At 43.7% G+C, this 14,175-nt stretch overlaps 1 protein-coding gene across 1 annotated transcript; it reads left to right on the forward strand.

Moving 5' to 3' along the window:
* Positions 1-1,505: 1,505 nt before the first annotated feature.
* LOC128421442 (placenta-specific gene 8 protein-like) lies at positions 1,506-14,175 on the forward strand. Its single transcript, XM_053404285.1, has 5 exons — positions 1,506-1,701; positions 6,384-6,503; positions 9,590-9,714; positions 11,565-11,673; positions 13,941-14,175. The coding sequence occupies exons 2-4, from the start codon at positions 6,395-6,397 to the stop codon at positions 11,667-11,669; spliced, it is 339 nt and encodes a 112-aa protein (XP_053260260.1). The 5' UTR covers positions 1,506-1,701; positions 6,384-6,394; the 3' UTR covers positions 11,670-11,673; positions 13,941-14,175.

Here is a 14,175-nt window from a genome sequence, read left to right on the forward strand (position 1 = left end):
ACATGAGTAGAATGTGTCCTTTTATTTAAAATGCATCTCTGGGTTATTTGTGAGGCATAGGAATTCGTTCATTTTTTTCTTCTTCAAAATATAGTCCGGCCCCCCACAAGGTCTGAGGGACAGTGGACCGGCCCCCTGCTGAAAAAGTTTGCTGACTCCTGCATTAGGATAAATTTGCTCTGAAATGCAGATGAATTTACATGAGGACTTTAAAATAAATAAATCATAGACTGATGTGGAAAGGTGGAGAACTGAAAAAAAATGAGAAACTCAGAGCACCCATATTTGAGAAAGCGAGTTAAAAGACAGTGCCCATTGGCAGAGAACTGTTCCCCACAACAGCTTTTAAGTACTTGCGTTCATTTCCTTCCAACTCATATTCTTATTTCTAACACAACCTGACTGACTGTCTGGATCACACAGTTCCCATGCAGCTGTGCACTCATACCATAAACACAAAAGTAAAGAGAGGGAGGGAGAGAAAGCAAATAAATCAGGGATAAAGTAACGTTATTGAGTATCCAAGCAATTCTGCACGGCTGCCCACCTGTCCTGCCTGGGCTGGTCCAGGAATTCATGTTTTACTTTCTTATAGAATAAATAAAGTCAAGGATGCATTTCACATCCTGGATATGATATATCGCCTGTAGCTCTTGTAGCAAAAAAGTCAGCTGTAGTCACTGAGCACATGAAACCAGTAATTTGTTTTTCTACTTATTTGTTAACAGTGTTGATATGCTTTAACAAAGCTATCTGCATCACTTAAAATAGCAATTAAAACATATAAGAACGCTATAAGAATGAGAAAAACAATATAATAGGGCTTTTGGGGGGCATGAATTCACCTTTTTGGCGAGTTCTGACACCTGCGTGGCATTATGGCAAGGCACTCAGGACTGCACAATAGCTTTGGCTGGGTGTTCCCCCTAAAAAAAAGATCAAAAGGGCACCTCTTTTTCTAGAAAAAAAGTTCTGAATATAATACAGCATAAAAGTTCTGGGGAAATAAAAAGCTTTTTCACTGCCACCAAAGGAATCACAAAGAAGGTGCAGGGGAGAATATTTCTCTTCACGCCACGCCAGGAAAACTTCTGTTGAATTTCTGCCTATCACAAAGTCGGGAACACTTGTACAAAACAAGGGGAGGAATTAGGCAAACTTCATTTTATTATCATTATTCAGTCTTGTGTGTTCTGTTGGGAAATAAAACGTTTTGCGGAGCAATCCTAAACACCTTGCTCAGAGTTTCAGTGTTCAGTGGAATTTACTCCCAAGTTAGTACGCGCAGAATTGCAGTCTACTGTGACCAGGGTGGAACCCTAGTTAAAAATAAAATCTCAAAGAACCAGGACTTTCTGAATGAGATCTTCTCCACACAATACACACCTACTTCCTGTTTATACAAAAGACATAAATCTAATTAGTGCTTTAAAAAAACTTTTGAATAACCTTTCGATTGTATGTACAATCTTGCCATTCCTTTATTACCCAAAGACCTATTTTATGTTCTTGCAAAACTGCTTACTGACTAAGTCCAGAAGGAGCAGTTATCAGCTTGGATGATTTTGACCACGACTTCCTTGTAGGGAAACAGCCAGTGACGATCTTGGAAAGCTGGAAGGTTGCCTGCCACAGCGGAGTAACTCTGCAGTTACACTTGACTTCAGCGAAGAGGGTTCCCTGTCTCCTTCTAAGCACCAGGTAGGTGGCATGGGGCAACATTATCTCTCATTGAATGCTACAAGGTTATTTTGTCCAATTGTTTAGAAGTTCTTAAGGGTTGACTTGGAAATGTTCTTGTCTCCAGGGAAGGAAAAATAAAAGTAATGGAGAAAAATAAAATTACTGGAAGACAAACATACAATTTTGGAAGGCAAAAACAGAGCTTCTAATCATTTCTGTTTAGACATCTACATACTGTATACGAGCTAATTTTATTAACAGAAAGTCCCAAATTGGCTGTCCCAAGTGTGCTTCCAGATGGGTGTTTATTATGGAATGGGTGTCTGTCATCACCAAAATGCCAGCCTGTGTTTCCCCTGCATATAACTAGAACTTAACCATTTTCAGGGGAAACCCAATGTTGTTCTTGTTTTTTTAAAAATCCAGCTTGGTGCCAACTTCAGCTCTACAATATCTCAACAACTCGTTTATGGTATTAAACTCCCATCTCAAAGCACTCCAATTTGTTTTACAAGATAAGCAAATTTGAATTATACCTTTTCCTGGTTTTCGTAATATATTCAAGTTGCAGAAGTGGGGAGTTTGGTAAATTTGGAAGGGGTTGTGAGACACCTCAGAATTGTGGAAAGGAGAGCCGACAAAGTACCGTAGGCAATGGTGTGGATAAGACTGGCTTGCCAATCCCATAGGGCTGAAGTCCCACCTAGTCTGTCCCTCACATTTTAGTGGGGCTTCATTGTGATTGACATCTGACAGAATATGTCTGCAGGGGGTAAACCAAATTTACTAGAATAATCGCTAGAACAGAAATAGACTTGTAACCCTTCAAACAGCAAACATACTAACGTGCCATGTGCAAGACAAAGCCTCCATGTTTACAGTATCTCCAGGTAAATTTGGTTTTATACTTATAAGTCAGTTTGTGGTGTTGTTGTTTTGTTGTATTATTATTACTGCCACCACGTTTGCAACTTTGTGTATATACTTTGCAGGGGGGGCTGGCATAATATTTATTGAGGCAGAAGTATTCCCATGTACATGGGGAGTTACTTGAAATGTCCTTTCTATCGAGCAAGCATGATGATTTGAGCTCAAAATGGTATTCCGAGTCATAATACATTAGGGTTGCCATACATCCTGAGCGGGGAGGCAATTTCCCCCAAAAACTCAACTACTCTGAGGTCGATTGCCTAAAAAAAGCTCACCAACTTGTAGAAATATAGCAGCCTTATAATACATGATCTCCTTTTCAATGCTGTTTGCTTCAGCAAAGGTCTTGGGCTGCTTAGTTTCCAATATATGCAGGCCCGGTAGTTTCTGCTGAAATCCTGTAACTTTGTTTACAACAAATATTTTGTTGCGAGGGGGGGATGTTGTCCTGCTTATATTGCGTTGAATAAACCTAGGTGGGGTAGCACAGTCAGTAGAGCAGGAGACTCTTCATCTCAGAGTTGTGCGTTCGAGCCCCACTTTGGGCAAAAGATTCTTGCATCGCAGGGGGTTGGACTAGATGACCACAGTGGTCCCTTCCAACTCTACAGTTCTATGATTTTATAATTCTCAGTTCAAGATGGCCCTTTCAGATGGCAATAATGCAATAACACTGAGAAAGCAACAGACTTTTTTGCAGGCTTTCCCCCCTTCTTAAACTTTTCTCCATGGTTGTAAGAAAGGGAGACGCTGCTGTTCTTAAATGTTGACATTATTCTGCATAGATCACTGTTTTCCAAGACTCGCTAGGCTGCTGTGAGGCTGGCTGAATGAAATACAAATCAGTCATCCTTCGACCTTTCGATAATAATAATAATTTATTATTTATACCCCGCCCATCTGGCTGAGTTTCCCCAGCCACTCTGGGTGGCTTCCAACAGAATATTAAAATGCAATAATCTATTAAACATTAAAAGCTTCCCTAAACAGGGCTGCCTTCAGATGTCTTCTAAAAGTCTGGTAGTTGTTTTTCTCTTTGACATCTGGTGGGAGGGCGTTCCACAGGGCGGGTGCCACTACCAAGAAGGCCCTCTGCCTGGTCCAGTTTCCTAGTGGGAATTTTTGGGCAAGGGGAAACCGTTTCCCCCTCTGTATGACCAGTTCCACCTGCGAAAATTTCCATTTGGGGCACAGCTATGAAAGATACAGGAGTCCTGCTTTCTGCTGAAGCGTGCTTATTTCATCTTGTTTCTTCATTGCCATTTTCCTTTCTATGGTTCTGCACATTTTCAGTTTAGCTTCTGGGTCCCCCACCCTCACCCCCGCCTTCAGGCTGAAAGCAGGCCATTATTTCCCTTCTTTTGAAATCTCCTTCGCCCAGCCTCTTCTCTGGGAGTGATTATTGCTTCATTCATTTTGCCTACCTCTTTCTTTCATTCAAAACCTTGGAGAGAGTTCAGTCTGTGCTCCATAGCTGCATTGCCTCTGCAACCGTTTATTTTCCTGATTTCTTTTCCCACCTGTCGTTTCTCCTTATCCTTCTCAAATCTCAATCTTTTATTTGTTCCCCCTCCTCTTTGAACCGTCGGTCCTTTTGATCACGTTATCCTAAGAATGTGTGAGGATTTTGTCTGTCCTGCATTAATACCTGATTCACCAGACCAGGGGGTGCCTTTGGGGGCCCGGGGGGGAGGCAAAGCCCCCCAAATGTTAATGGAAAGGGCCAGGGCCCCTCCTCCTGCCATGTGACATCACACATGTATGCTGGGCCACACGTGCGCCAGACTACCATAATTTTCGCTCTATAAGACGCACCAGGCCATAAGACACACCTAGTTTTTGGAGGAGGAAAACAAGAAAAAAAATATTCTGAATCCCAGAAGCCAGAACAGCAAGAGGGATCGCTGCGCAGTGAAAGCAGCGATCCCGCTTGCTGTTCTGGCTTCCGGGATAGCTGTGCAGCCTGCATTCGCTCCATGACACGCACACACATTTCCCCTTACTTTTTAGGAGGGAAAAAGTGAGTCTTATAGAGCAAAAAATACGGTAATTCTTAACATTCCCTAGTTGTTGTTTCAGCTGACACATTCTTAAGGACTGTTTCATACATCTGTCTGTTGCATAAATTCTCAGCACTTGATTTTTTTACTCCCATTCACACTATTGTTAATTAACTAACTAACTACCATACTTTCCCGTCTATAAGACTAGATTTCCCCCCTGTAAAATAAGGTTAGAAATCGTGGGAGGGGGCTCTTATAAACAGGACAATCCTCCCCCCATTTTCTTAAATTGGAGCCCCCAAAAGTAGGGGGCATCTTATGCATGGGGGCGTCTTATACACGGGAAAATATGGTAACTAGTTTTGTATACTGCCCTCAGGGCCCTATTAAGCATATCTGGCGCTGTGTTGCAAAGATCCCTCAAGTGCCTCTCTCCCTGTTTCCCAGAGTTGGTGACCTTTTTTAAGGGGGGGACCCCAAAGTTGTTGACCTTTTTGAGGGAGCTGACACCCGCTTACACATTATCTCTGCTTGGGAAAAGAAAACAGGAAACATAAACAAACTTTTTTTAATTGCTCATTTCTTAACAATGCACCTATATACACATTTCTATAGTCTCAGATGCATGTGTGCCAGCCAAAATCTGACAAGTCACTCATGATCTTAAATTGTCCAAGCAAAATGGCATAGCTTAACCTGGCACCAAAATGAGGGGAAAAACTTGCTGAACTTTGATATAGCTCAGTGTTACGTACTGAGCTGAATCCTAGATCAATAGGATCCAGAATGCAGCAGCCTGATTGGTCCGCAGGAGCCACCCAATCCAGCTCCAGGTGGAAGTGAATCAGTGAACTGATTGGCCTGCAGGAGCAGCCAATCAGGCTCCTGGATGAAGTGAATCAGGGGACTGATTGGCCTGTAGGAGCAGCCAATCAGGCTCCTGGATGAAGTGAATCAGCAACTTGATTGGCCTGCAGGAGCAGCCAATAAAGAATGGGGGGAAAATATAATTTATTTAGGAGACCATTGTAAGCAGATGGAAACATTAGCGGGATTCTAATAACACTTGTAATGTAGCAAATATTATGAACAATGTGGAGAGATACAAAATATGGATTATGAAATAATACGTAGTCGAAAAGATTGACAATAGGACCCATGGAGGGGAGGGCGGGAAGTCTTGAGATTCAGAGAAATCTCTAAATATGGATATGTGATTTGTATTGTTATAACTCTACACTTGTAAAATCAAATAAAATTATTATTATTATTATTATTATTATTATTATTATTAAAAATTCAGGATGATGGTTGTTTGCATTTGTTGTTGTTGTTTAGTTGTTTAGTCGTGTCCGACTCCATGGACCAGAGCACGCCAGGCACTCCTGTCTTCCACTGCCTCCCGCAGTTTGGTCAAACTCATGTTGGTAGTTTCGAGAACACTGTCCAGCCATCTCGTCCTCTGTCGTCCCCTTCTCCTTGTGCCCTCAATCTTTCCCAACATCAGGGTCTTTTCCAGGGAGTCTTCTCTTCTCATGAGGTGGCCAAAGTATTGGAGTCTCAGCTTCAGGATCTGTCCTTCAGGGCTGATTTCCTTCAGAAGGGATAGGTTTGATCTTCTTGCAGTCCATAGGACTCTCAAGAGTCTCCTCCAGCACCATAATTCAAAAGCATCAATTCTTCGGCGATCAGCCTTCTTTAGGGTCCAGCTCTCACTTCCATGTTTGCATTTAACAATTGGTTTTTTGGTTCTCTTTCTTTTCTCAGCCGTCGTTGCAATGAACACTCAGGCCGTGATCATGAACCAGCCTCAGGTTGTGCTTGCCCAGCACCAAAGCCCTCAATGGCAGACGGACTTAATGGACTGTTGCGGTGACTGCGGAGTGTGTAAGTGGGGGCTCAAAGATGTGGCTATGGCGGGGATGCCTCATTGAGCATGATGAGTTTTTTGCCTGACAGAATGCCTTTCCAGGCCACTTCTTACGATGAGAACAGCAACTCTTTCCTGCCATTTCCAGCTGTTTACCAAGGGCTGGGTCGGGCATAGCAGAATAAATATGCACTCCACACAGATGTTGTGCTATTCTTATTGTTCTTTGTACTTTGATTGCTATCAACTAACTCCAGCCATCTGTAGTTCTCCTCCAATGAAGACACTGCATTGCTGTTACAAGAAGGGCTTTTACACTCTCCAGAAGCTCGGCTCTGCCCTTGCCAGTCCTGGAAGGATCCTTTAAAAAAGTCCCATATGCTCAGAGACTTTGCGCCTGTTCATTGGGTGATATAGGAAGCCCAGAGCACTTGTTCTTTAGATGTCCCTTTTATGAAGAGGCACGTAGTGAGACCATTGATCCCCTGCTGGTGAGGCTCACTGACCTCCCGGAAAAGCAAAAATTTGACCTTTTCCTGTCAGGCAAAGATCATAAGACGACCCAGATGGTTGCCAGATTCTGTGTACAGATCTGTAGGCGCAGACCATCCCCTGACCCAAACTAGTTCGTTAAGAAAATCCCCAAACTCGGCTCCATGGATGACTCTGGGTCATCTCTCTGCGGTAGCTTATCTTAAAGTTTTAAGTGTCTATATGCTTATTGCATTTATAAATTTATATTTATTGTTGCACATTGTTTTAAATGTTTGTTTTCCTTCTGGGATTGTATCCCCAAGTGTGTTTTATAAGCTGGTCTCCGACTGTAATATTGTATTGATCTTTATTACGGCCATTGGCCCATCACACGACAGTTTCCCATACCAACATAATGTACTTAAACCTCCAAATTTAAAACTGCCAAGACTTACAAAAAACAGACAAGAACCAAAGCAAAACAAAAACAAAAGACCAACATCATACATTACAATAAATTTGTAACATAAACATCGCCCTCTACTCATAAATTAGTAGAAGACATCAATGGTGAAATCACCTAATTACATCCTAAAACATAGATCATAGTTTAAAGAGATTATCCGAGCTGCACAGGAGTCCGCTTCTCTTCTTTAGGGATAGGACGCTGATCAAGAATCTGGCAACCATGAGTGATCTTAGGGGGTCATCATCATTTAATAGGTATCTCAGTTTGGCTTCGTTCATATCATCGGCAATTCCCTTTAGATACTGAGCAAGGAACTTGCTCCTGGCCGATGAGTGAAAAGCACAATCAAAAATTATGTGATGCAACGATTCCGGTGCCCCACAATTACAATCACATAAGAGCGATATCTGTCCATTGGAGAATCTATTTCTCAGCACGTTCGATGGGAAGGTGTTGAATCTTGCCTTTACAAAGGCATATCTATGAGCCAAAGAAGTTAAGGAATTCAAATAGTTTAGGAGCCTTAAGAGGGGTAATAAACCAAGGTTTAGAGGTGAGCAGGTACCATTGCCCAAGACCATTTTCTGCTGCAAGTCCATCTCCTCTAGTTTACAGGTTACTGTTCTTTTAGCTGGAACTATATCCTGCTCTAGTAATTTGGATGGGGAGATTCCCATCTCCGACTGTAATAAATTATCTCTGTGTTGCTGCAGTTTTGCAGACGGGCTTCACGTCAGATGGGCAAATGAGGACCAGACCTACCCAATCAACACTGGAATGGGGGATCTCAGGCCCAGGGGGCAAATGCAGCCTCTCTGTCTGCCCCTTGGGACTCTCCCCAGGGTACACACCCTCCCCAGATCACACCCCTTGCTAGCCTTGCTCCACACCCTCGTGGTACACCCTTATCTGACTAAAATGTGTCCTCAACTCTGATTCCCTGGACGGAGGATAGAGAGTTGTGTGGAGAACATAACCTACTATACATAGTTAAAATTTACATCCAGTGCTCCACCCACTTTTACCCCCGCCCACCGCTGTCATGTGACCCACAGAAAGTTTCCCCGGTGGGAGTGCATCCCTGAAAAAGACAGGAACTCCATCAAAGAAAAGGAAAGAAGTACCTATCCTCTGCTTGATTATTTCTGCCACTCTCTCAAATTCTCCATGCTAATCTGTCTCAGATAACAAGAAAACTTGAAACCCTTGCTATCGCTTAGGCCCCATCTGCACTGTACATTGAAAGCAGGATCATACCACTTCAAACAGCCACGGCTTCCTGCAGAGAATCCTGGGAACTGTAGTTTGTTCAGGGTGCTGAGAGTAGTTAGGGGTCTCCTGTTCCCCTCAGAGAGCGACAGTTCCAGTGCCGGATTTACGTACTGTATAAGCTAAACAAGCTATAGCTTAGGGCCCCACTCTCTTGGGGCCCCCAAAAAAATTAAAGGGAAAAAAACTGGATGTACATTTCCAAAATAGAAGATAAAAAATAAGTAAAATAAAACCTACATACAGCAACAGTGTATTGTGTTGTGTAGGCTCCTATGATGTAAGTAATGGGCCCTGCCTCCTAGCCTGCTCCCTAAAATATCACTGGTTTGCTCATTTCTATATATAGGGTGCCTACATTCTGCATGGACTGGTTGCATGGCAACATGTGCAAATGGTTTTAGATACCTATTAGGTACTTAAATTACCATATAGCATATATTCAACACAAAAAACAGTGACAATTTGTTGTTGACAAAGGACAGCTGGACATATAAAGGGCCCCATTACCTTCAGTAGCTTAGGGCCTCATCAAACGTAAATCCGGCCCTGGACAGTTCCCATAATTCCCTGAGAAGAAAGATGGATTGTTATACGATACCTGTCAACTTTTTCCTTTTCTTGCGAGGAATCCTATTCGGAATAAGGGAATTTCCCTTAAAAAAGGGAAGCGTTGACAGCTATGTGTTATAGCACTCTGAGAACTGTAGTTCTGTAAGGCAATATAGACAAATGTTCACAAGGGGCAGGCCCTCTAAGAACTTTTGCTAGAACCTGTGATGCTTCGTAAGGCTTATCCATTACTCTAGTTGTGGCTAACCTTCGCCTTGCTTCCACTCTCCCAAGTGATCTCCTAGAGAGGCATTTAATGTCTGTTCTGTCTCTATCCAGGCCTCTGTGGGCTGTTTTGCCCCCTCATTTTGGGATGCCAGATAGCTTCGGCTATGGATGAATGCTGCCTCTGTGGCTCAAGCATGGCAATGAGGTCCGTCTACCGGACAAAATATGGGATCCCGGTAAGTGTGTGAACTTGAATCCTGTGCACACGTACGGAAGAGGAACTCTCAGCTTGGATACTGGATGGTGGATCGCAACCTAATGGAAGTTGGACGTGCTTGGATTAGACCATTCACTCCCAAACTCGGCCCTCCAGCTGTTTTGGGACTACAACTCCCATCATCCCTAGCTAACAGGACCAGTGGTCAGGGATGATGGGAACTGTAGTTCCAAAACAGCTGGAGGGCTGAGTTTGGGGGTGCCTGAATTAGACCATTGGGCCATCTGGGCTCAGTGTCATCTACAGTGGCCCTCACAGGGTTTCAGGTAGGGAATCTTCCCCAGTCCTACCTGGAGATGCTGAGGATTGAATCTTCTGCATGCAAAGCATATAATAATAATAATAATAATAATAATAATAATAATAATAATAATAATTTATTATTTATACCCCGCCCATCTGGCTGGGCCTCCCCAGCCACTCTGGGCGGCTTCCATAAAAACCAAAAATACAGTAAAATATCACACATTAAAAACTTCCCTGAACAGGGCTGCCTTAAGATGTCTTCTGAATGTCAGGTAGTTGTTTATCTCTTTGACATCGGGTGGGAGGGCATTCCACAGGGCAGGCGCCACTACCGAGAAGGCCCTCTGCCTGGTTCCCTGTAGCTTTGCTTCTCGCAATGAGGGAACCGCCAGAAGGCCCTCGGCGCTGGACCTTAGCGTCCGGGCAGAATGATGGGGGTGGAGACGCTCCTTCAGGTATACTGGACCGAGGCCGTTTAGGGCTTTAAAGGTCAGCACCAACACTTTGAATTGTGCTCGGAAACGTACTGGGAGCCAATGTAGGTCTTTCAAGACCGGTGTTATATGGTCTCGGCGGCCGCCCCCAGTCACCAGTCTAGCTGCTGCATTCTGGATTAGTTGTAGTTTCCAAGTCACCTTCAAAGGTAGCCCCACGTAGAGCGCAGGTGTTTTACTTCACTCTGACCTGAGGTCCTTTCACCCTGAAAAAGTGGCAGCAGTGATTCTGCTCTCCTCTGAGCCAGTGTGACATAAAATGCATCTGAGGATGCCCTGACACAACGTCCTTCCAGATTCATTATTTTGTGTTGGACAGAGGGTTCCTTGGGAGCAGCTCTGTTTCCCATCACCACAGCAACACCTGGAAGGAGATCATGCCATGAGGCCATGGCCTTCCTCAGATGCATCGTGGGGCAATGAAGGGGAATGCAAGGAGGACTGGTGCCACCACATTTTCATGGTGGAAAAATCCGTTCTTTAAAAAAGCGAGTGGGGGGCACTTAAAAAGTGAAGAAAGAGGGGTGTGTTGTTTTTGCAGTAATGAGTTACGTGCAAATGTATGTACAGTGGAACCTTGGTTCTTGAATGGCTTAGTTGACGAACAAATCGGCTCCTGAATGCTAGAAACCCGCAGGTAAGTGTTCTGGTTTTTGAACATTTTTTGGAAGCCGAATGTCCGACGCAGCTTTTGCTTGAGTGCAGGAAGCTCCTGAAGCCAATTGGAAGCTGCGCCTTGGTTTTCAAATGGTTTCAGGAGTTGAACTGACTTCTGGAACGGATTAAGTTTGAGAACCAAGGTTTAGGGAAGTTTTTAATGACTTATGTTTTAATGTATTTTTAATCTTTTGTTGGAAGCTGCCCAGAGTGGTTGGGGAAACCTAGCCAGTTGGGTGGGGTATAAATAATAAATTATTATTATAATATGATTACTCCACTGTATTGGTTGCACCCTCCCCTGTTAATGGGTGGTTAACCCTAAGTCCCCTTGCGAGTTTTCTTCTGCTGTGTGTATCGTTTCTCTTCCCACAACAATAATGGCACCTGAAAATGCTCTTCTACTCAACAGGGATCTCTCCTGGGGGACTTCTGTGCTATGTGGTTCTGCCCTCATTGTGCCCTTTGCCAACTCAAGAGGGACATCAACAAAAGAAAAGACATGGGGATCTTCTAAGAAGGTTGGTTTCATTTACAGTGTTAAATCATAGAATTATAGAGTTGGAAGGGATCCTGAGGACCTCCTATTATTATTTTTTGGTAGATAAATTTGTTATTAGTTTTTTAACATACCATTTTCAAATAATTAAACATCCTTTTATATCCTATACAATTATTTTTGGACTTCCATCAATCACATCTGGAAATTTTCCAATCTAATCACTTAGCATACATTTCTTACTTTCATTATTACCTTTAAATCTCACAACTAATCTCTCTTCTTTCTCTATTTTGCAATATTTCATAGATTTCTCCTTACAAAACTTCTTGTAGTCCTACTAGCGTAATTTGTTGATTACAGTTGCTCTTCAAATAGTTCATCTATTTCTTCCAATCTTCTGTAAATCTCTGGTCCCGCTGGTTTCGAATCCTTCCAGTCATTTTGTCTAATTCTGCGTAGTCCATTGATTTTGTCTGCCATTCTTCTTTTGTCGTGATTTCTTCTTGCTTCCATTTCTGGGCTAAGATCCTGAGGACCTCCTCGTCCTCCCCCACAATTAAGGTGTCCCTTACAGGGATCAAACCTGCAACCTTGGTGTTGTCAGCACCATGCTGTAACTAACTGATAAATGTTAACTATACAGGAGGAATGGGGGACATTTTTGAGTGCAGGGGTCATTTCCCCTCTGGGCAACACTCACATGCCAGAGGTGTGCTGGGCCAGAAGCAAAATATCAAAACAGGCTTGGTCAGAGGCAAAAGTGGCTAGAGTGGCGAATGCGAATCTTACCTTTGCCCAGTAGTCTAATTTCAAGACACCTCTCTCTATCCTCTGTCCAGGCAAGGAAGGTTCATTATTAATCTTCAAAGACAAAGTCCAGCCAGGGAAAAACAGTCAAGGTGGGAGAGAGGCAGGGCTGCTTGGATTGTGGCCTGAGGTGTGGGAATGGACTGGAGAAGGGGCATGACCTAGGGTAAGTCCCAAGTGTCAGGTAGAGAGGCCTAGACTTGAGGTTCCACAACCCTGCCATCAAGTACGCCATTGAGAAGGAAGACTGGTGTACACAGGTTCCTTGCAATATACAAATCACTTACAAAGAAGCTTGTCCTCCACCCATGACCTATGGACAGCTGCATGGCGAATGTAAATGGTGTTGATTTTGATGCAATTTCCTTGAATGGTTAGTAGGTAAAAAGGTAAAGGTAAAGGACCCCTGGACGGTGAAGTCCAGTCAAAGGCAACTATGGGGTTGCAGCGCACATCTCGCTTTCTGGCCGAGGGAGCCAGCGTTTGTCTGCAGACAGCTTTCTGGGTCATGTGGCCACCATGACTAAACTGCTTCAAGGCGCAACGGGGCACCGTGAGGGAAACTAAAGTGCATGGAAATGCCATTTACCTTCCCACTGCAGTGGTACCTATTTATCTACTTCCACTGGTGTGGTTTCAAACTGCTAGGTTGGCAGAAGCCGGGACAGAGCAACGGGAGCTAACCACCATTGAGCGATTCGAACTGCCAACATTCTGATCGGCAAGCCCAAGAGGCTCAGTGGTTTAGACCACAGCGCCACCTGCGGCATTACCAGTGCCATTACATAGCCTAGCCTCTTTCCCCAAGCAAATCACTTTAAAAAGCAGCTGCAGGAAAGCCTGATCAAGATTGGGACCACAAGAAGGGCAGAGGCTTTTTAAAACCTTTAACACCACTTCATGGTCCCAATGAAAACCATTACCCAAAGCTGCTGCTGCTGCTGCTACTACTAGTAGTAGTGCATATCATTTGGCCCTAACAGTTGCTTGTTTATAATAATAATAATTTATTATTTATACCCTGCCCATCTGGCTGGGTTTCCCCAGCCACCCTGGGCGGCTTCCAACAAAGTATTGTTAAACATTAAAAGCTTCCCTAAACAGGGCTGCCTTCAGATGTCTTCTAAAAGTCTGGTAGTTGTTCTTCTCTTTCACATCTGGTAGGAGGGCGTTCCACAGGGCGGGTGCCACTACCGAGAAGGCCCTCTGCCTGGTTTCCTGTAACTTCACTTCTCGCGGTGAGGGAACTGCCAGAAGGCCTTCGGAGCTGGACCTCAGTGTCCGGGCAGAACGATGGGGATGGAAACGCTTCTTCAGGTATACTGGACTGAGGCCGTTTATATTTTTATAGTGGTTTTTTCTGCTGCAGGGTGCTCAGAGTGGTTTGCCACAAGACAAAACAGTTGCCCATGAAACGCGTGGGAATGTCTTCTCTCAGCTCTGCTCTGAGTGACTGGTGTTTTCTTCCTTCTCTTTCAGATTTGCACACATTCAACAAGAGAGGGTCCAGAAGTCCTTTCTGCTTATTGCCATCACTCTTCATAATCAAGTCAAACATTGCTTGGCCCATATTCTAATCTCTGAAAGATGATGCCTTGAACCTAAGATTATGGAAAAGCATATAGCTTTTTAGAACACATAAATATTTAGGTAATTTTGTTACTGGAAATTTGTTTAAGAATTAATAAAAAGGAGCCTTGTGCTGTGTATGTCA

This window comes from Podarcis raffonei, chromosome 9, assembly GCF_027172205.1.
Source record: "Podarcis raffonei isolate rPodRaf1 chromosome 9, rPodRaf1.pri, whole genome shotgun sequence".
NCBI classification, from domain to species: Eukaryota; Metazoa; Chordata; class Lepidosauria; order Squamata; family Lacertidae; genus Podarcis; species Podarcis raffonei.